Consider the following 22,470-nt stretch of genomic DNA (forward strand, 5'->3'; position numbering starts at 1 on the left):
TACCCAAAACCATTTCTTTAACGGTATCATTGAGTAGGCAACTTAGAACTGATTACAGAAAGGCAGCAAAGGGAACGAAAGCTGGAACCCAAAGAATAAACAGCACTGAGGCTGGGTTTTGCAAAACTTGAGTTTTTTTTAACATTTCTATAGACGCAAAGGGTCGCTAAATAATAGAAAAATGAGAATTAATTAGAAGATAGGAAGATTCGAAACGCATATGAAAGTGGTAACAGCCTCGGGTTATATAACAATAGGAATTGAAAGGATTGCTAGCAGAAAGGACACATCCACCATCCAAACTGCTTCACAGACGGAGACATTTACAAAAACTGACCAAACACTGAGCTAAAAAAATGTTTTCACAAATTTCAAAAATTGGTGTCATCTCCCTTGATCACGATACAATTATGCTAGAAACTACCATTAAACAAATTCTCACTTGCTTGGAAAGTTAAAATACACTTCTATATAACTCATGAGTCAAAGAAGAAATAATGGAATTTAGAAAACAGCATAAAAAAGTCCATCAAAATATATAAATTAGCAAAGTTGTTCAAGTATACTATATAATGACATAATATATACTAATAAAGCACTTCATTTCTTGTAAAGCAATTCATTTAATAGTCTGCAGTTTGTCTTGCTTTAGTTCTTTTATCTTTCATGAAAAGAATACTTGATTAGCACAGTATAATCGTGTATGTTATGTATAAAAATGTGACCAATATTTTTTCATTATAATAACGGTTCGATTGTACTCTGTGTTTATCAGGACCTTTCTTTGTCTAGAGCAGTGGTTCTCAACCTTCCTAATGCCGCGACCCTTTAATATAGTTCCTCATGTTGTGGTGACCCCCAACCATAAAATTATTTTCGTTGCTACTCTATAACTGTAATGTTGCTACTGTTATGAATTGTAATGTAAATATCTTTTTGTTTTCCGATGGTTGTTCGACCCCCAAAGGGGTCGCAACCCACAGGTTGAGAACCCCTGGTCTAGACTCTCCCAAGGTATAATCTGAGTTAGTTTGGCATCTTAAAATTTTTCATCTTGGAAGGTATATATTTGGATTCTTTGACTCCAACGTACATCTTTTAAAAACTGCTGAGCAATTGCATACACGCATTTAAAAGCAATCTTGATTCCTGAATGCTACAGATGGAAGGTCTGTGTCCCCCCACCCACAGAATTCACAGGTTAAATCCTAGTCCCCAAGATGATGGTATTTGGAGGTGAGGCCTTTGGGAGGTGATCAGATTGTAAGGATGGAGGCCGCGTGAATGGGACTGCTGACCTTATGAATAAAAGAGGACCCAAGAGCTCCCAGTCCCTTCTACCCTGTGGGAACACAGTGGGAAGACAGTTGTCTATGAACCAGGAAGTGGATTCACAGACAATGAATCCCCACAGGCTCTGCCAGCGCCCAGATCATGGGACTTCCCAGCCTCCGGGACTGTGGGAAATACTTGTCTGTTGTTTAAGCCACATGGTATTTTTGTTCTAACAGCCTAAAAGAAACTAAGTTCCATTTTCTCTATATTCATAAACTGGCTAGAAAAATTGGCATGAATCAAAGAATCATTTGAAAAAAGGAACGAAAAGAACAGTGAAAAACAGAACCCTAAATTAAGTGTTTAGAGATATGCTGGATGTGTGCTGGGATCTAAAAATTTGTGTTGGAACGCATACCACTGTGTTTCCCACTCGAGGTGCTCATTCTGGGAATGTGCACCCCAAATGCCTAGGCTGGGATAAAAATACGAAGGCTCTGCCTGTATTCCGAATCACTGACTCCAAGTCCGCTGTAGGAAGGCCAAATACTTTCCAAAACTGGTGTGGCTGCTGTGCCCGACAGCTCGTCCTGGTGGCGCAGCTTCCGACAGCAGCCAAGGAAGAGAATGAGAACAGGAAGGACTGGTGTGTGGGTACTGGCTCTGGGCTCCCCGAAATAGAAATGAACTTAAAGTAGCTTAAGGAGACGGAGAGGCAGAGAGGGAGGGGGAGCTGGAGGGGAGGAAAGTGTGACTTTATTATAAGGATACATGGGTGCCTTAAGAAACCCTGGAGCAGAGCCATCCTTTCTGAATCAGAACCCCTCGAGTGGGGCTTACGAATCTGCCTTTTTACTGAAGCCCCCACTTGATTCGGAGGTAACCGTCCAGCATCAGTCTTTGGAGGTATGTCATGGGAATGCTCTGTAATAAAAAGTCCAGACTCTCTGACCTGAACGCAAGTCAATTCACAGTCTGACTCACCCTCTCTCCTTCCCGTCTGCTCCCCTCCGACCTCCACTCCCTGTGAAGCACACCGCCCTTTCCTATTGCTGGGCATCCGGGCATCTGCCTTCCGCTCTTCTCCACGTAGGGAACTTCTAGGTTAGGAATCAGCTCCAACGTAACCTCCTCTGGGAAGCCTTCCTTGACTGCCTCTAGCATTTATTCATGACTTAGAGTGTAAGAGGCGGTCTAGTGCGGTGGTTAACAGTCCTGGCTCTGCAGCCAGACTGTGAATGTTTGAATCCAGGCTCTGCAAATTACTAACCAGTGAGTGACACGTGGCCTTGAACAAGTTACTTAGCCTCTCTGTGCCCTTGGGTGCCTTCGCTGTAAAACAGAAATAATAACCATGCGTGCCCAATATAACTGTGTGAGGGTGAGTGAATTCATGTGTGTGAAGCATTTGCCTGGGTCAGAGCAATTAGTCATTAAATACAGTAATACCTTGGTTTGCGAGCATAATTCGCTCCAGAAAAAACTACTCATATTGCAAGACATCGCTCGTTTACCAAGTTAAAATGTATTATTAGGTTAGTGCAAAAGTAATAGCAGTTTTTGCCATTACGAGTATCAATTAATATATAACTCATGCACCACACAGTTCACGCAAAAACTGCTATTACTTTTGCACCAACCTAATAGAAATGTTTGCTCGTCTTGCAGAACACTTGCAAACCAAGTTACTTATAATCCAAGGTTTTACTGTAATAGTTTCCAATCAATTTAAGAATCCCCTTTCTTAGTTGTGGTACACAACTAAGAAAAAAGTAATTTAATAATGTAACTTCTTTTCATTTACTTCTCAAAAGGTGACTGAGGATGATGGTCTAAACCTATTTAAGGAAAAAAAAGTAATTTCTATGAAAAGGACTTACATTGCCTTTTGAAGTCATTCATTCGACAGGCAGAAACAATTTGGAGATCTTAGCTGTATATTTGATTTTCAAAGAAGAAAGAAAATATTGGGCCTAGCTTTGGGTTATGTATTTTTTTAATGTATAGAGAAAGAACTGACAAATCTGGAGTGAAATCTCACAGAGCAAAATTTCCATTACTTATAAGACCAAAATTTTAGCCAAAAATATATTTCAAGAAATCCCATAGGTTTACAAAATAACTAGAAACAGTATAAAAACTTTTATGAATCCTGATCTTTGTCTAATTACTAAAGTAATACCCAAAATGGAAAAGGCAGAGTGATAAAAAAAAAAAAACAAAAAACAACTTGGTCATCTGCAACAAAAGGAAAACAAATTATGGTTATACAAGGTGAGAAGTATACAGGCAAACTAAATTTGGGCTCAGATATAAAGTGAACATCTGTGACATTACTCGATGCATTCTTATTTTCCCCTTATTTTGCTTCTCAAATATCAGTTAATAGGAAACGGTAGACACAAGATACAGTGAAGTCTGGAAACAAGAGTCAGCTCTTCCAGAGAACACATTTCTCATCCATTCAGGAAATGTTTACCGAGCACCTACCGAATACACACTCAGGTACAGCAGGGAACAAAAGAGCCAGGCACTTTTGTGTGATCATTCCCATGGTGCTGGTCACAGGGACAGCCTCTATACTCCAAGTTCGGGACGCCTTACACACGGTCATCCTTATGACCATGTGCTCCCTCTCCAAATGATTCCCAGGAGACTCCAGAAGCTAAAACCCATCTTGCTCTCACACCTAGGTTCCTGGGTCCCTAAAGGTTAACGGGTGTGTTAGGGGACTCCATGAACCCCCTAAAATCACATGCAAATGTGTGTATGTCCATACATGTGTAAATCTGCCTAGACAGACAGGTGCTTTCTCTGTATTCTCAAGGGGGCCCGTGACCCCCAAAAGTCTAATCCTTCACTGCTCTGGGGGTAGGAAAATCCCTACAATTCCATCCTATGGAAAACACTGCTGCCGTATGCCAACACGGAGAGCAGTTGGCAAATTGCTCATCTGACATTTTATAGCACAATGTTCAACAATTTTATGATCGACAACTTACGTTTTGATCACCTAAATTCTATCCTCTAATGTTCTGAGTACCAACCATCTAGTCAGTCTATTAGACAAAGACTTCTTCCAGAAAACTGTTTATAGAACCTGGGCTCCAGCGACTTTTGCAATATAATCCTTGTGTATAACTGAACCACAGAAAAATAACTCCTTAATTTGTGGTTAGAATAACCACTGACCAACAACCTACAGTGGGTGGCATGAAACTATCACAATTATAAAGTAACCAAGCAAATAATACACTATGTCTATAACAGAGAGAATGTTATAAATCCAAAACATACACTGCTATAAATAAAGTCTGTGGTTATTTGCTGAGACCCTCTGACTAACATTGCAGGAACAAGGGCTACTCTTAGCGTGTTTTCTGAAAGAATAACGAAAGCTCTTTGACAGTAGACTCCGTGGCACCACATGCATTGTTTGGGCTAAGAAATGAGGTGAACTGCACTGCATAGTAACTTTGGGAAAATGCTGCCTTTAATATAAACAAACAATGAGCTTTCCTTCAGAAGCCATGATAAGGGAGGAGAGGGCAGCCAGATTAGTCCCACTGATTCAGCATGCCAGCAATTTGGGAAACCATTGAATAAGAGCAATCAGTGTGTCTAAGTGCACGCTTGTTGACAGCTGTAATCAGATCATTTCCCCAAAAATTAAAATCATGGGTTTTAGAGCTGGGAAGGCTCTAAAAAGATCAACAAGACAACAGGACTGGGAACCAAGGAGGATGTTGACTTGCTCAGGCTAACAAAATAGAACAGAAAGAAACTGAGTCTCCTCACTCCCTTATGTTGCCATTCTTACACAGAAAAATTCTTTTTAAAAACAATTAATATATAACTCATGTACCATACAGCTCGCCCATTTAATGGTTCATCCATCATCACGATCGACAGAAGACTCTCATCATTCTAAAATTAGCCATCACCCCGTTAAGCCCCCCTCTCATCCTCCCATCCCCAGGCAACCACTAACCTACTTCCTACCTCTAAATGTTTGCCTAGTCTGGATTTCATACATGTGAAACCATATAATACGTAGCCCTTTGTGACTGGGTTCTTTCTCTTGGCATAATGTTTTCAAGGTTCAGTCATGTTGTGTCATGTATCAGTACTTCACTAATTTTTATGGCTGAATAATATTCCATTGTGTGGAACACACACGAACACACACACACACACGCACGCACACGCACACATTTTATCGGTTCATCAGTTGGTGGGCATTTGGGTTGTTTCTACCTTTTGGCTACTATAAATAATACTGCTATGAACATCTGTGTACAAATTTTTGAGTGGACACATATCTTCCTTTCTTTTGGGTGTAGATTCCCTACCAGTGGAATTGCTGGGTCAGATGGTAACTCTGTTTAAGTATTGAAGGAACTGCCAAACATTTCCACAGTGGCTGCACCGTTTTACATTCCCACCCATCAGAAGGTTCTTGCTTTCAAAATCATAACCACTAATCACGTCATGAATACAAACTTCTTATTTTCTGCTAATAGGTAACTGAAGAAAGAAACCCAAGTATTGGTAACTATACATTTTAAAAACCACATACTATTAGTCCATGAAATTCAGAACACAGAAAGGTAACTTTAAATTGTTATTTTTAAAAGGGTTACCATGTAGTAAATATTCCCTTTATTATTTAAACAATATGAAAGTATTATACATGGGCTATAGATATATGTCAAACATTTCTAAAATATTGGAAAATCTTAAACATGAATAGAAAGGGAGAAATTAAATTTTTCTCAAAAACTAAATTAGAATTTATCTACTCGGCTGGTGTGTGCATACTTCCAGTCATTAGAAAGAAGAAGAAAAAAACCTATCTTTAAGGTAGAAAACTGATGGGTATTCAACATGCAATGTAAACGCAGAATGCTGATTTGGAAAAGAAATGCAAGCTAGCATCTACAACCATACAGTAAATTTAGATAATACAGTTAATGTCCAGTGGGTTTGTGGTGAGCAATCTGGGAACAACAGCTTTATAAACGATGCATGTTCTGGACAGCTAGGGGTGGGTGCTTCCCAGTGGGAGGGCTTGGGCGAGTTGGTATCGACGACTAAGTGTGAAGCGGAGACTGAAGGAAGTGATGGCCGAGCATCACTGACTGCCGTGGGTGCTTCTGCCAAGGAGAGCCCAGAACACTGGGAACAGCAGCAGGTAGACAAATGGCTGCAGGAAAGTGTGACCAGGAGCACAGAGAGGGTGGACAGCCTCAGAAGATACAGGTCGGCGATACACAGAATTCTTATCTGTCATCGCATTCCAGCACCAGACACTCTGTCCCTTCTGGTCAGCAGTGGTTACGATCTTCCACAACTGCCTCCAGCCTCACCATCACGATGTCTGCCCAATGGTGGCTGACAAAGTCAGAAACAGTTCACGTCATAACCAGCACCCTCATACTGAGATCGGCTTCTATACACACAACTGAAATAAGTTCCCCCAAAGCAATGCATTCTAATACCGCCTAGTTTATTTTACTACAGAAAAGAAAAAACTGAGAATTACCCAATACGTTGTGATTTACAGTTTATGGAGACCATATCTGCTCAAAGAATGATAATAATGTAAAGAGACTATAACTTCACATATGGGCAGGCAATGACAACAACTGTGTCACAAGTGTCACCTGGCCAACAGTGATTTCAAGGAGGTAAGAGAGGTTGAAATGCAAAGAAATGTGTGTCTTAGGAAAAAAGAAGGTAATAAAGAGCTCAATGCATATTAGCAATTATCATTATGGGGTGGGGGAGGTAGGAGTTATGACTTATTCCAAAATAAATTACAAATAGTTGAAAATAAATTAACTAAATATAAAATTATAAAATACGAGAAGGAAAGATCTGCCAATATTTCCTAGGAGGCAACGGTCTTTCTAAGCATAGCACCCAAAGTAGAAACTATGAAAGAAAAAAATAGATAAATCAATTATATAACAGAAAAGTTTTACATGGCAAAAGTAATTGACAATAAATTGGGAGCAAACAGTTTTAACAGTTATGACAAAGGATATAAATTAAGAAGTGATAAATCCAAAAGCATTTAATGAGCAACTGGTTGGCAAACGTGAAAAATAAAATAACACCTAGTGATAGAGACAGCTACTTTGTGGCAAATAGAAAATATGCATCAATTTTTAAGAATGTATATCCTTTCCAGTTCTCTCACTACAAACAGTTTATTCCAAAGAAATAATCAGACAATCACACCAAGATTTACACACAGAATTGTCACTGAAGTGTTGTTTACAAAAATTGTGAAAGATGGAAAAACCATCAGTATATATCAATAAGGGACTAGCTAAATAAATTATAGTAATGGAATGCTATGCAGTCTAATAATTTTGTTTATGACATATTTACATATCTATTTGGAAGGAAAGCTAGTTATAAATGGTATTCAAAAATATGATCTTTTGTTAACTTTTTTTACACATATATTAAAATGTTTTCACTAAGTGATCTTTGATTTTTCCCATTAATTTACTTGAATTTGTATCTTGCAATAAGCTTGAATTAGTTTTGTAATAAAATGGAATTTTTAAATAAAAAGACAAACAATCTTAATTGTATCGAGAGCGCCTATAATAGATTAGGAAGATACTATAATCCCAAAAGATAAACTAAGCAAAGAAACTGACAATCTACAAAAAGGAAATACTATTAATAAATAAACATATGAAATGTTCAATCTGTTTGCATAAGTCTGAAAAACATCAATTACCTTTAAGCCTAGTTATTCCAGTTAATCTTTCCTCAGGAAATAATCTTAGAAGTCTCACGAAGATGTTCACAGCTGTGTCACTTATAAGAGTTAAAAGAGTAGAAACAACCTAAATGTCTAATAAACAGGAATGCTTAAAGGAAATGTATTATATTCAATGATATATAAAACATCCTTCATAATAAAAAATGCTATCTATATAATTAAATAAGAAACTCATGATATAAACTTATATAGAGAATGATTAAAGCCATATACAAACAAAACAAAAATCTGTGTCTAGATGAAAAGATTGGAAGGAAATTCGCCAAAATGACTGGTGGACCTTCGAGTTTTAGCAATATTTTTTTAATTGTGATATAATTGACACAGAACATTAGTTTCAGGTGTACAACATAATGACTTGAGATGTGTATATATTGTGAATGATCACAGTAAATCTCATTGGCATCCATTATCACACACAGTTATAAAATTGGACCTATGAAGTTTTTAAATTTTCCTACTTAGGGAATTTCCCATAGCTTTTTTAATGAGAATGCATTACTTTTACAAGTTGAAACAAAAAAATTAATAACCGAAATGCCAACATAATATAATTTTAGTAATTTGGCTTGATCACTGAAGAACATTAGCTTTGACACGGCAGTGATCAACATACAGAATAAATGAATTAAAGTTTTAATCTAAAATGAAAAAACCAAGAGACTTAACCAGGTTTGGTTTGGTCAATACTATTTTTTTATAATAAACAAAAGAATATATAAAAATGAGAAAGAATACTTGCCTAAACTCAAGTTTATGCATTTTCAGTAAGCCATAAAATTTCAATGTAAAAGAGCACAGCAGTTGATATTTACAATGACAGATGTATAAATACTTCTTTTTCTACTTTCCTTTTTCTTATAAAATGGCAACTAGAAATATTTGGCTTGGTAATTATGCAATTTAAAAAAACAAACCTGAAAATAGAGCTACACAGAAATGTACACAGACCACACTGCAATGCCATTCGTTAGAAAGACCTACTTGGAAATTAAGACTAGAAAGTTCAACATACAAAGTTCAACATGGGAACAGTCCATTCCTTTATTAGTCAATGGCCGTTTATGGTTGACAACGGTGTGGCTGAATTTAGCTTAACTTAGATAAAACTGCTTGATAACATCTCTGGTACGGTGATTTGGTAAAACAGAAATCAAAAAGTGTGGCCTAAGATAAATTATGGCTTATACTTAATAATGCTTAATTATTTTACAAAATATTGCAACAGAAGTTGTTGACATGTAAAACGTGATACTGAGAGGTACGTTTTGATAAACACATCATGGAAATACTTTTACAGAGACAGAAAGCTGCGTCCTCGGTGGACAGAACGCCTAGGATTTCATGCTCACAGTGCATTGTGGGAGTCAGGCCCCAGCCCAGAGCAACAGGCTACCAATCTGCAGAGCTTCTCCGACTTCTCTAGGCCTCCGTCTCCTCGCCTACAAAAGTGAATGCTATCTAGCTCAAAACACTAATGTATCTTACCTTTTTTTTCTCTACACAATTCCCTGCAATATACCGCAAATATAAAAAAGACAGAATAAAGCAGTAAGCTAGGGTGATGTATATGAGGAATTAATAGAAAATTTGGATTATGACCTAATTTCACCCACTCTTCACCCCAGCCCCATCTCTGAAAAAACAAAACAATAAATAAATAAATAAATAAATAAATAAGCAGTTTCCAAGAATTGTGACATAATTTTATTTTCCAGAAAATGAAATCAGTGGATAACCACCCCTTAGGAAGTGAGCAAAGAACAAACTCACTTACCATGAGTTAAAACATAATAACTAGAACGGAAAGAGGCAAAAACTCATTACCTTAATTATGTATTATGTTTTCTTTACTATAGAAAGTTGAAAAATGTTATCAGAAATCCCCTGTAACAAACATATCTTAGTAGTCATTTCTAATATAAAAAGCATTCGGTCACTAATTTTCGTTTTGTTTTATGATAGGGAAGGAGGGACACATAACCTTTACCTTCAAAATGCAGCCACCCTACAAAGGCAAATAATTTTTATTTTGAAAAACACAAAATTTCAAGAAGAAAAAGTATACGACGTAGATGTCAGATAAGGTTTGTTCAAAATGTTTGGAGAGCCTTCCGTGCAGCCAGGGAGGGGCCATCTTATACAGATCTAACAAGGAAAGGTAGGCTGAAGTCTAGAAGAGGTTTCTAAAGGAGATTCTGTTTTCAAGATAAAAGAGGCAGAGCAGCTGATGGTCCCTGCCTGTCCCTTCTGCTCTGGAACAGAGAGGTTGCTCTGACAACTGGCAGCCTTACTGAGCCCATGACACAAGAAGCCAGCACTGATGCTGGTGAGCTGCTGAAGTGACCCTAGAAGTCACCAACATCCAGAATTCTTCTGCAAGAAAAATGAATATCTGCTTGAGCCACAAGTCATCAAGTTTCTGCTATGTGCAACTGGCACAAGTCTAAGTGATTTGGAAAGTCACAAGTTCTCTAAGGCTCACTCACTTTCTCCCTCTGTGAAGTGGTATAATGATAGTAAGGTATGTATGTATAGTATCTGTTTGACATGTAGAAAAGGATCAATAATGTCAGCTGTTCACAATGACTGTGACAATGATGACCTCATTTAATTTTCACACCAACCATTTGGTGTAAGTACTGTCATTTCATTCATCCATTTATAAGGATAAGAAAATTGCGGCTTCGTAAAGTTAAGCAACTTGCCCAAAATCATACAATTAATAAGTGACAGAGCCAGGATTCAAATTGAGGGATTCTTATTTCAGGGCCAACAATGCTTAGAAAAGTGACTAAACACAGGAAGAGCTAACATGAAATGCTGGACGTACAAGCTGGATTCAGAAAAGGAAGCCACCCTCGAGATCTAACTGCAAGCATTTGCTGGATGCTGGAGAGCTCCAAAGAATTTCAGAAGGTCAGTCTGTTTTATAGACTACAGTAAAGCCCTTGACTGCGTCCATCATGAAAAGCCACGGGTTGCTCCGAAAGAAATGGGCGTGCACAGCATTCGACGGTCCTGATGCCTCGCCTGTATTGTGGACAGGAAACCACTGTCAGGGCAGAATATGGAGGAACACAATGGTGTAGGCAAAGGTGTCAGAAGGGGTGCTTTTTATCTCCCTATTTGTTCAGTCTGTATGCAGAACATTATCATACGAAAATGGGCTAACCTCAGGAAGAAGTGAATACTGGAGTAAGAAATATCAGTAACTTAAGATATGCAGATGACACCATCTAACTGGCAGAAAGTAGCGATGATTTGGAACAACTTCTGATGAAAGGGAAAGAAGAAAGTGCCAAAGCAGGGCTGCATTTGAACGTCGAGGACAAAAGTCATGACTACAGGAGAAATACACAACTTTCACACAGACAAGGAAGACACTGAAAATGTTAAAGGTTTTGCTGACCTTGGTTCGGTCATCAGTTCAAGTGGAGACGAGAGAAGGCTGAGACTCGGAGGGGCAGCAATGGGACAACCAGGAAAGATCTCCAAGAGCAAAGCTGTGTCATCAGAGAGCAAGGCTCACAGCATCCGCACCCGCATAGTCCCAGTTACTATGCATGGATGCAAAGACTGACCGCTGAAGGAGGCTGGTAGAAAAAAAAAAATCGATCATTTGAAACATGGTGTTGGAGGCGGCTCTCTACAGATACCATGGATCGTCAGAAAGATGAACAAGTGGGTCCTAGAGCAAATTCGGCCTGAAACATCGCTGGAGGCAAATATGACAAATCTGAAGTTGTCCCACTTTTGGGCACATCAAGAAAAGGCAATAATGCTGAAGCCAGGAAAATGGCAGGCAGCAGGACAAGAGGAAGGCCAAATATGAGACAGACTGACCCCATAGAAACACCATGGACATGAGTCTACAGGAGCTGAGCAGGGCTGTGTGGACGTCACTTACTCACAGGGAGCCCAGGAATTGGAGACTATTCAACGGCTTGTAACACACGTAACAGTTGTGATAATATTAGACAATTATGAAGAAAAGAACAAATATCTCCTAATTTTCAATTCTGGAAAATAATAAATTTTCATTGATTTCAACATTATTTTTCTTATTAAAACTGAGATGGCTCTCACTTCTGTACTGAAACAGGAATACGCAATCCTCTTCAAAGAAGGTAATTTTGTTCCTTTAGCACCAATAGAACACTCAAAGCAGTGTATCTCAGCCAGTATCTGCAACACCCTACTGTTAGCTAAATGCTTTTGTGACTCCTGTCTATCCAAAAGTAAGCAATAAATATTTATGATGAACTTATAATCTGCAAGGCACTATGCCAGACATTTTAAAATTATTTTTGCCCAAAGATACAGCATATGTTTTTCTTAAAGTGACTTCAGATTCCTTTGGGGGGGGGAGAATTTTCTGAGTCCTAAAAATTAGGAAGTGGCTGCTGCTATTATCAGCCACCACCACCACCATCACCATTACTAGTACATATAGAACATATCTCACAAGCTAGCACATGCTGAGCTTTATACTTTTGGAATGTGTTCCTTCAAACGTCAGATGTTTCTTTCAGTAAAATAAATGAAACAAAGAACTTAAAAAATTCATGCTTGAAGGCGCAGTATTTGAAAAACAAGCTAAATTCAGAATTAAAGTTTCTAAGTAAATTAATTACATTCAGGAAACAGGCAGACTAAAATATTTGCAACTGCAATTACAAAATGATATTTCGCTTCTGGAATAGATTTTGAGACTTAGAGAGTTTATGTTTAGTTGTTAACATTCAAAAATAGTTTGGCATATATCTTTCCAGCAAATACAAAATGTATGTAATGTAAAGGCCAAAACAAAATGGGTGGTGAGTAAAACAGAACTTTTGAAGTATGGTAAACTCAAGTAAATATCCTGAGCGTCAAAATACAGATATTCACAGCAATATTATTTTGGGAGCTAAATGATTTCAAATCATAATATATTCCATACTGAAAAAGGCATAGCTGTCTCCATTATATATCATAGCAAATAGTTGATAATCCCATTTTCAAAAATGTACTGTAAAGAATAAAGAAAATACATCAAGGAAAGACTCATTTGCTTAATAAATTAAAAAATGACACAGGCAATAGCATAAAATCCACATGAACATTATAATATGCTCAATCAGTACTAATTAAGGATCTAATTATACCTACTTAATAGCTAATTTGCATTTTAAAAGGAAACACAAAGTATTCTATTTTAGGTCCAAATTAAGGTTCTGAATTAAAACTTTAAAAGAAACCTCACCATAGTATATGTATGGAAAATTCATTCCTTAAAAATTAAAGCAAGCTAAAAACAAAGTATCATATTTTCAAGTATAAGACTATATTGAGCCTGAATGATTCTTAATTTACCAAATAAAAACGGGATACCTATAAACAGAGACATTTATAAGTGTCATTTATAGGCATATAAAGTATTTTTCAATTATCATAATGCTATGGTTTTTAAACCAGAGGCAGTCACTCCAAAACACTGTTTTGAGCCGGGGTTTCGGCTCCTGTTGTCATCGCCCTGGAAACAGCCTCTCGCTCTCCACCCATGCATGCTCTTCCTGACCTGCCCTGCTCAACTGCCCTGCAGGGGCCAAGCCTCCTGGACGGCCTCCCTACCACCTCGCCCTCTAAACCGTTGGAAAGCCCTTCCAGAGGCATGCAAAGAAGAACAGGAAGTAGAAGGAGAGCAAGAAAATGAAGGTGTGTGACAACTTCAGAGAAGGGAAGAGCCAGAGAACAGTGCTGCCTACCCTAGAAAGCTTGAGCAAAGCTGCTGGGAAGGTTACCTGAAGGCCACTGACGAATTTCAAAGGAGCTGCCCATTGGTACAAAGGCCAGGGCAGGGCTGGACTGAGGAAGAAATGGAAATTTAGAAACAAGGGCAATTTGGGGGCAGGGAGGAATAGACCAGTAGCTTGAAGGAGAAACAAGGTAAAATGTTTGAAAGTTTATCAAATTCTTTAGAAAAAATGACACAGAGAAAGCTTAAGGTAGAGAATAGGAAATCCAGAGAGTATTAGGTTGACTCATATGAAATTTCAGATATTCAACTATTTTTTACTTTTAAAACCCCAGCAATTTCATATGGATTAAACTAACAGATGAACTTGATTTCAATTAAGGAGATAAGATTATCTGCTAAGGAGATGGGAGAGAGGAACAAGAGGGCTGAATGTAAAAAAAAGTCAAGGAATAAGAAATCCAGTAGAAATGAACAAGCTTTGAGAACTCTGGTTGAAGTGAGATAGTAAGACCACGCACCGAACACAGCTGGCAAGGTCACACAGCTTCTCCAAACGGGCCCGCTGCTCTCTCTGCATCTCCACTGCACATGGAGAAATAAAGCTGCTCGGGACACCTGAACGCTGCAAGATCGCCTCAGATCCCTTACTCGATGCGTCCCAGACACAAATCCGCACTGAGGTTGTTGCCTTTGGTTTTGGCATTTTGGTTTAGTTTGGGTTTTTGCTAAGATACAGAAACTGAGAGCTCAGCAAAGCTGCTAATTCCAGGTCTCATGTTATTAAGCAGCCTGATTTCTCACGCATCCAACCCCACAGGGCCAGATACCCACAGAATAACCACACGTGTCTGAAGCCGAGCTGCCCCGCCCGATGGACAGAACTCCACCCAGCCTCCCTCCTGCCGTGGCCTCTCTGTTCCCTTGTCACCCAACTGGAAGCCCCCGCATCAGTCACCAAATCCCAGCAGCGCTGTCTCTGCATGGCCCCCCCTCGCTTTCCTTTGCCATCTCTTCTCACTCCAGCTCAGCCCCTGATCAGCCCCCGCCTACGACAGTCTCGGAACCGGCCTTGTGGTGCTCAGTCACCCCACACATCACTGCTAGTGTCATCGTCCCCAAATACCCATCCCCAAACACTGCTCCTCCGTCTCTCCACCGTCATCACTTTTCAGGCTGAAATTCAGAGTTTTCTGTAAGGATTCTTGCCTGTATCACAAAGCAAATATTTCATGACCCCCTAAAACGTCAGCCAAGGCCATGGGCTCTTTGGCCACTGTAGTGGTTTTACAATATGTACACACGTTTTGTACACACCTCCCTCCAAAAGGTGAAGACCAATTCCCCTCCCCTTGGGCACAGTGACTTCCTTCTAATAAACAGAATGTGGCAGAAATGGCAATGTGTGACTAGGTCACAAAAGGCATCACAACTCTCTCTTAGCTGATTCAGTCTGGGGGAGCTAACTGCTGTGTCGTGAGGACACTCCAGCAGCCCAGTGCAGAGGCCCACGTGACAGGGGCCGAGGCCTCCTGCCCGCAGCCAGCACTAACTGCCAGCCTATAGGGAGCCGCCCTGGGAACACACCCTCCAGCCCAGTCCAGCCTTCAGCCGCCTGCAGCCCTGGCTGACATCTTGACTGAGCCTCCTGAGAAACCCTGAGCCAGAACTGTCCAGCTAAGACACTCCCAGACTCGCGGCCCACGGCATCTGTGAGAGATGATGTTTACTGTTTTAAGCCCCTCAGTTTTAGAGTAGTATGTTACACATGTAGATAACTAACAGAAACCTGCCGAGTTCACTCTCCAATCTGTGCTCACGCCGTCCTGCCATTTTCCCCATCACTGTCCATCTCCCAACACCCCTTCCCTCTCCTTCAGAATCTAGCTCAAGTTCCATCTCTTGGAGGAAGCCCCTCCTTTGTTGGTTTATAAAACCATTTCCACTTTCATTTCTCTGACCTGTCCTCTGAACACCTCTACGCCTGACCACATCATTCCTTTAGGCATTCATTCATTCATAGATCCTCCGTGTGCCCGCGCTCTGCGTGTCTTTCCTCCTAAAGGTGGAATGCAGCCCTTCCAGACCATTCAGCACACTGTCATTAGGACACTCAATAAATATTTGCTGAGAAAGTGAACCAATTACACACACACACACACACACACACACACACACACCGGAAGTGTACTTGATGGGCATAAAGCACGGTGAACAACATGGACTTAGAGCTGCACTGTCTTGGGGCTGCTCACTTGCTAGCTGATGTCCTCGGGAAAGTTTCTTAAAATCTCTGCAAGCCATTCTTTCCTTAGAGGGTTTTTAAAATAAAGACTCTAACAGTCTGTACCTTAGCCTACTAAACAGATTAAAGAAAACAATGGATGCAAATCTCTTAGCCAAGTGCCCAGCACACAGAGTGCTCACCAAATGGTAGCTGCTATTGTTCTTCTTAATCACAAACTACAAAATACATGCTGACATTCATGGTCCCTGCAAGTCTCTAGATGTTATCAAGTGGCAATCGGAATGAATACCAAATTGTACAAACTAAAACAGAACTCACGCTTTCTATTAAGGTAGCTTTGAATTTTTTTTTAAAATCTAAAGTCAATAGAACTCCAGCCTGAACCAATTGCAGGAATGCAGCCTTGACTTTTTCTCCTCTTTGTCCTATTAAGATATTAACTTCAAAGCTTTTGTGGGAACACTTAATTGCTTGCATTCCTTAACAAGCAGCCACCATAGTCGTTTCCAGACTCACTTTTAACCTTTACAGTCCTGGGAAGGCATATACAGCACACTTATTAGACATACAAATTTACATAATGTCTGGGCTAATAGAGCAACTGTTCATGCAAATATGCAACACGAAGCAAATCAGTCAAAACTGAATCCAATAGAGCAAATCAATCCAATAAAACACTGCCCTACCATATATCCTGGGGGGAGACCTCTAGTACTACTCATTAAAAATAACGTTTATTAAGGTATAATTGACCGATAACATTGTATTATTAGTTTCAGATGTACAAAGCATGATTTGGTTTTTGTACAATTTGCAACATGATCACCACAGTACGTCTCGTTAACATCTGTTGCCACACGTAGTTAGATATACAAGAAAATTTTTTTCTCACGATGAGAACTTTTAAGACCTTAGTGATTTTTAAATATGCAATACAGTATTAACCATAGTCCCCATGCTGTGCATGACATCCCCATGACTTATTTATCACTGGACATGTGTGCCTTTTGACCTCCCCACCCCCACCCCTGCCTCTGGCATCCGCCAGTCTGTTCCCTCTATCTGTGAGCTCAGGCTTTTTCGTCTGGCTTTTTAGTCTAATGTTAAGCAAAGTCTGAATTACATGTGTTTCATGGACTCAGAACTTTTCTGAGATCATATTTTATAATTTATACATATTCTCAAGGTTTCTTACTAAAAGGTTAAATCGAACAGATGCTGTTGTATCCTAAAAAGTAATGAGATCTGTTCATGAAAATCTAACAGAATGATTTTCAAGCACCAATCTATTGAGAAACATGCACTTTTTAATTGTGTACCACGTTTACTGGAATAAAAAGAACCATTTAATTCAAATTCTTATTTTTCTCTTTCCCCCCACCAATACATCTTGAAAACTTTAGTTTTTGAAACACTCAATATCCATCTCACTCGTTATTTGACCTGATATATCACACAACCTGAAATAGAAATAAAGACTGGGAAATTAGCTTGTTTATTCCACCTTAGAGCCAAACAACAGTACAAATAATATTCAGAGCATGTACTAGTTACATTAGAACTGCCAATCATGCTTGTTTTGAAACTCTTCGATTTTCAGAGCTGTCAATCATGAGTGTTGTGAAAAAGATGCCAGTGTAGAAATAATGCTTTAAAAGATATACGTAACCTTCATTAACACATTAATAAATAAATGGACTTTACTTATAAAACTGGACTTCAGGATATTACAGAACTGTATACCATTCCTGAAAAATTAAAATATAACTTAATGAAACGAAAAGACTTAGAGAATTTGGCTCTTTAACCAAAAAGGTAAGCATGGTTTGTTTAACCACATGGATTTTATATTTCCGTAAAAAGAGGGATGTTCCTTTTTAAGTATTATGACCACGAGTAGGAATGAGAGAATCAAACTGATCTAAATCTGGGCATTTTAATATTAATTTTTGAAGCAGGCAAAACTGTCAACACATTTCCCTTCTCCACCTTCCCAGTACAACCCAACTTCGTGTCCGCACAGTCATTCATGTCTGAAATCAAACATCATTCAAAACTTTTCCCTCGACCTCACAACCCACAATTACTCGGTCACCCAGGCCTGTTTCTTCTGCCTCCTAAATTGCTAACGAAAGTCTCCTTTCCTGATGCTCAGGCTTATTTCACGTCTCATCATTTCTTTCCAGAAGCTTCCTTTCTGGCCTCCCTAACTCCAGTATATGCTCCACATCACTGCTAGAAAGATCTCACTGAAACACGAATCTGGCCCATGTTACCTGTTACAATATTTTCACGGCTCTTTACCACTTTTGGCACAAAGCCCCAATTTTTCAGAATGGCATGCAAATCCCCTGGAGACCTGGCTCGTGCCCACCTCGCCACTCTGTCATCCTTCCTCCGAAACTTCAGCCAACGAAGCCACTCGAGTTCCCAGGACAGCCAGGCTCCCCCTCACTTAAAACTTCCCAAGTGTGGCTCCCTCCTATTTTCTGCACTTTGTATCTGCTGCCCATCCCTGACAAGTCAGTTCCACTGTCAGCTCCTCTGCGAAGCCTTCTGACAAGCTGACAGATTCACGCCCCCTCTGCTCCGGTCCGACAGAACACGGGAAGCAGAACTCGCACGGAGGGCCGCTCATTTCCTTCTCTACCCCTGGACTGGGCCATCAGCTCCCTGAGGGCAGGGGTGTCTTTCATTTGAGCATCGCCAGTGTTAAACACACAAGGCACATAACAGCGCCTCCTGAAATATTTGTTGACGCAGTGAGACACCGCGCCATAGTTTATCTAAAAATAAATAAAACCAGCAGCTTAATTCTTGAGACTGATAAAATGTATCTTAGGTACATTCCAAGCCAACCAAACTAATCAATGCCATAAAGCAATATTTTGGGCTTACCAATGATCCTAAGGAATTTACTGACTTATTTACAAATTCACTGTAAGAATTGGCACCATCTCAAATAGCACTTGAGTTTCACTAATCAGGTTTTCTTTCCCCTGCTGTTCTGACTGGAGGTGTTAAGGTCTCAACCATGGTAACTGCTCACGTCCAGGACACTCAGCACCTCGACTGGTTCAGCAGACACGGTTCTGATATGTGACCAGCCCTGTCGAGGGCATCAGTGAGCAGACAGCCAACACGAGCACGACCCCAACACAGCTACACTTCACTTATCAGGCAGTTAGTCATCTGGTGACATCGAGCCTCCACAGAACCAATGAGAAGTCAGCAGATTTAGGAGCTGCCGAAACACCTGTTGAAGTCCATGCACTAAAGTACACACACTTCCTTGCAGAAGAGGCTGTGAGGTCCTTACTCAAACACAAGTAGTGCTCCTTTTTAAGTACAACAAATGTGGTGACCAATTTCCCAGACATCAGAATACTAGAAGAAATTATGAGATCTAAAAAAGCTGAAAATGCAGACACAGGCACAACAGCAGAAAAAAAAAGATGAAACACAAAAGCTATAACTGGGGGGTTATGTCGTTAAGCAGTAATTCTATACATCTGAACTGATACAATACAGAAATTAATGTTTACAATTATGATCTTGGTCATCAAAAACAAAGACAAAAACAAAAAACAAAAAAAACCCAGGTTAAACTACTGGGTTGTCGGAAAAGTCATGACGTATTTTTTTCTGTTTTTCGTTGCAAAAATGTGTCATGACTTTTCCAATAATCCAATATTTTAGGTCTAACACGATTCAAAGAAAGTAGATGACATATCTTATTTTAAAAAGTCAAAGAATTAAAAATTAAGTATTACATGTAAGGAATCAACTTTCCACTATTTGCAGAATAAACTTTTTTTGAAATATATCATTCCCAAATAACAGCATGGCTGCTGACTCCATGCTAATCATTGTTCGATATTAACCAGTTCCTGTGACCACAGGTATCACGTAATTAAGAGCTACACATCCATTCCAAAACAAACCCTGTGCCGCTGGTCATTAGCTTATTGGTGGTAACACTGTCCAGTCATAATATGGACACCACACCAAGGACCACGGTGTACCATGGTCCTTGGTGTACCATGGACACCATCGCCAAGGACTTTATAACAGGTGACCCACCGTTCTTTAACAGACCTCTGTAGAGCTTTACCATCACACTGCCTTCAGGGTCCCTGCTATGAAACTGGTTCACGTGTGAGGCTGCTTTAGGAGGTTTCTATGACACATTCGTAACTACGCATGGTAAGATTCGGAGAACAGCACAGCAGAGTGAAAAGAACATTTACAGGTGTTGGATACACATAGCCCTAGGTCTGCGTGCCTGCCTTGGTAATGATCAGTTGTATGACCGTGGCACTTAATTTATACTTGGAAACTCACTGTCTCCATTTGGAAAATGGGGATAATATCCTCTCCTTTCTAAGCCTCTTATGAGGAATAAACTGGACAACATACATACAGTGCCAATGTAGGTTTTCAAACACTAGCTGTTAGGGTTATCAGATGGGGATCTGGAAAGGGGTCTTGATCCACACTAGGACAAGTTTTGGGAAATTGTGTGCTGTATTAACAAGAAAAGAAAAAATGTCTAAAGAAAAGGGCGCGCAGATTCACACAATGGACAAAGTGCTTATGTTTTTAAGCCTTATGACTCACAGGTTGGTTCATGGAAAAGCAGGTCAAAGTGAGGACTCATAAGAAAAGTATACACGTACACTGTAAAAACATTAACTTAGCAATTAATGCAAATACTCTGACACACGGCCAGGCCTTCTCGCTGAGCTTGGCACTGCTTCCCTTACGCAAACACCACCCCTACTGCAGTGTCTGGGACAGCCAGGCTCAGTCACTTGAAGACAAAACAGGAACAGAAGGACGTTTGAAAAGCAATTCCTTCCAGGGTTTTATGCTTTCTCCCCAGGCTTATGGTTTACTTGATCAGACTAATTCAACAGCAATTGTTTTAAAAAAGATCATCTCTCCTTTATGGAGTCTTTCCAAAAATTACCTTTTATAAGAACAAAAACCCTTTCTGTACTCACATTTTATTAATTTATGCCATAATCAAATAAATTACTTAACAAGAATATAAATAGGCTTTGGAACAAACACAACCGGTTTTTGCTAAACAGACACCTTAACTGGAAGAAGCAAAAGTGCCCAGGTCTAGTACAGAACTACTAATTTCTAATTTTCCATGTAGTGTTGGTATCAGTCAGTGGATTTTAGAGAACAGAATGTTGATTAATTTAGCAAGTCAGTTAATGCAAAGATAACTGCCAAAGAAATTAGTGCCACAGTCATTCTGATGTGTTTCAATCTGATTTCTGATTTCAAGTCATAGCTTATATGAAAGAAAAATATATATAAAAGTTAACTTTTGAGGTTGGTACTGTAAGCATTAGGTCTCTTCCAAACCTCCCAATTCTCCAGATTCACTTATAATATTTCTATTTTGTACTTCGCGCTAACTAGGTCACAATAGATTGATCATGCTTAAATATATGGTTGTATTTGGAGTGTTACTATTAATTCAATGTCTTTCTAGAATTAATTTTTCTTTCAAAAGTTTTTCAAACTTTTTATTTTTTCGCAGTAAAAAGAGTCACCACCACTCCACACACACAACAAGGAATTGCTAAGTTAGAAAGTTTCTCCCCCAAAATAATATATGTAGGTAAGAGCTGTAGTTCTTATCTTCATAGCCATCGGGATATGTGTAGGAAAAGAAGTAACCACACTATTCAGGTTAAATCTTGGTGGCGATGAACTAACTACTCCCTTTAGCACGCTGTTAGAAATAAGGCTGCCAGCCTGCAGAACCAGAGAGGAAGAGGGCTCAAGCCTTGACACTTGTTTATCATTTTGGGGGAGGGGGGGGCGGGGAAAGGATGAACATTTCTATCTTCCCCAAAACTCTTCTCGCTGCTTTGCAAAGACGTGAATCTGGCCTAACTTGACTAACTAGCATTAAGAAGCAAAATAAGCAGAATTTCCATTGTTTCAAAAAAATCAACACTTAAAGTCCAATAATACTTTTGAGGGACCCCAACTTTAACGAACACGCTTAAAGGACCTGGAAATGATTCTACTTACTCTCCATCCACTTCTGGTCTCTTACATACACAGTGAAACTTGCCGCCAAAGTCTATATAAAGGTCGTTCTCCACAACGTGGAAGATTCGTCCAATAACTAGTTTATCCTTGGCTGGTCCCATCTGTGTGAGAGGAGAACGTCTCAGCATAGACGCAAAGGATTCTTCGCTCTTCAGAGAGCCCTAAACACGAAAAGAAATACTCAGATGCATATAGTTCAGAATAAAAGCATAATAAGATCTTACAGGGAAAAACTGTAAAAGTCATCTGCTGTGTGTTTACATTTTATAGCAATAATATGATACATTTACACGGAATTTTGCTTTAAGACGTTAGGCAGAC

At 39.5% G+C, this 22,470-nt stretch overlaps 1 protein-coding gene across 2 annotated transcripts in view; it reads right to left on the reverse strand.

Moving 5' to 3' along the window:
* MRPS28 (mitochondrial ribosomal protein S28) overlaps window positions 1–22,470 on the reverse strand; it is a 157,329-nt gene that overhangs the window by 129,495 nt on the left and 5,364 nt on the right. Inside the window, exons 2-4 of one of the 2 annotated variants that reach the window (XM_019651957.1) lie at window positions 22,129–22,310; window positions 8,036–8,115; window positions 5,765–6,669 (exon numbers count right to left, since the gene is read on the reverse strand). In XM_019651957.1, the coding sequence (XP_019507502.1) occupies window positions 6,647–6,669; window positions 8,036–8,115; window positions 22,129–22,310 (285 nt within the window). In that variant the 3' untranslated portion in view covers window positions 5,765–6,646. Of the gene's footprint in view, window positions 1–5,764; window positions 6,670–8,035; window positions 8,116–22,128; window positions 22,311–22,470 lie in introns of those variants that run through there. The other variant, XM_019651956.1, reaches the window with a different exon arrangement.

This window comes from Hipposideros armiger, unplaced genomic scaffold (genome assembly GCF_001890085.2).
Source record: "Hipposideros armiger isolate ML-2016 unplaced genomic scaffold, ASM189008v1 scaffold_170, whole genome shotgun sequence".
Lineage (NCBI taxonomy): Eukaryota > Metazoa > Chordata > Mammalia > Chiroptera > Hipposideridae > Hipposideros > Hipposideros armiger.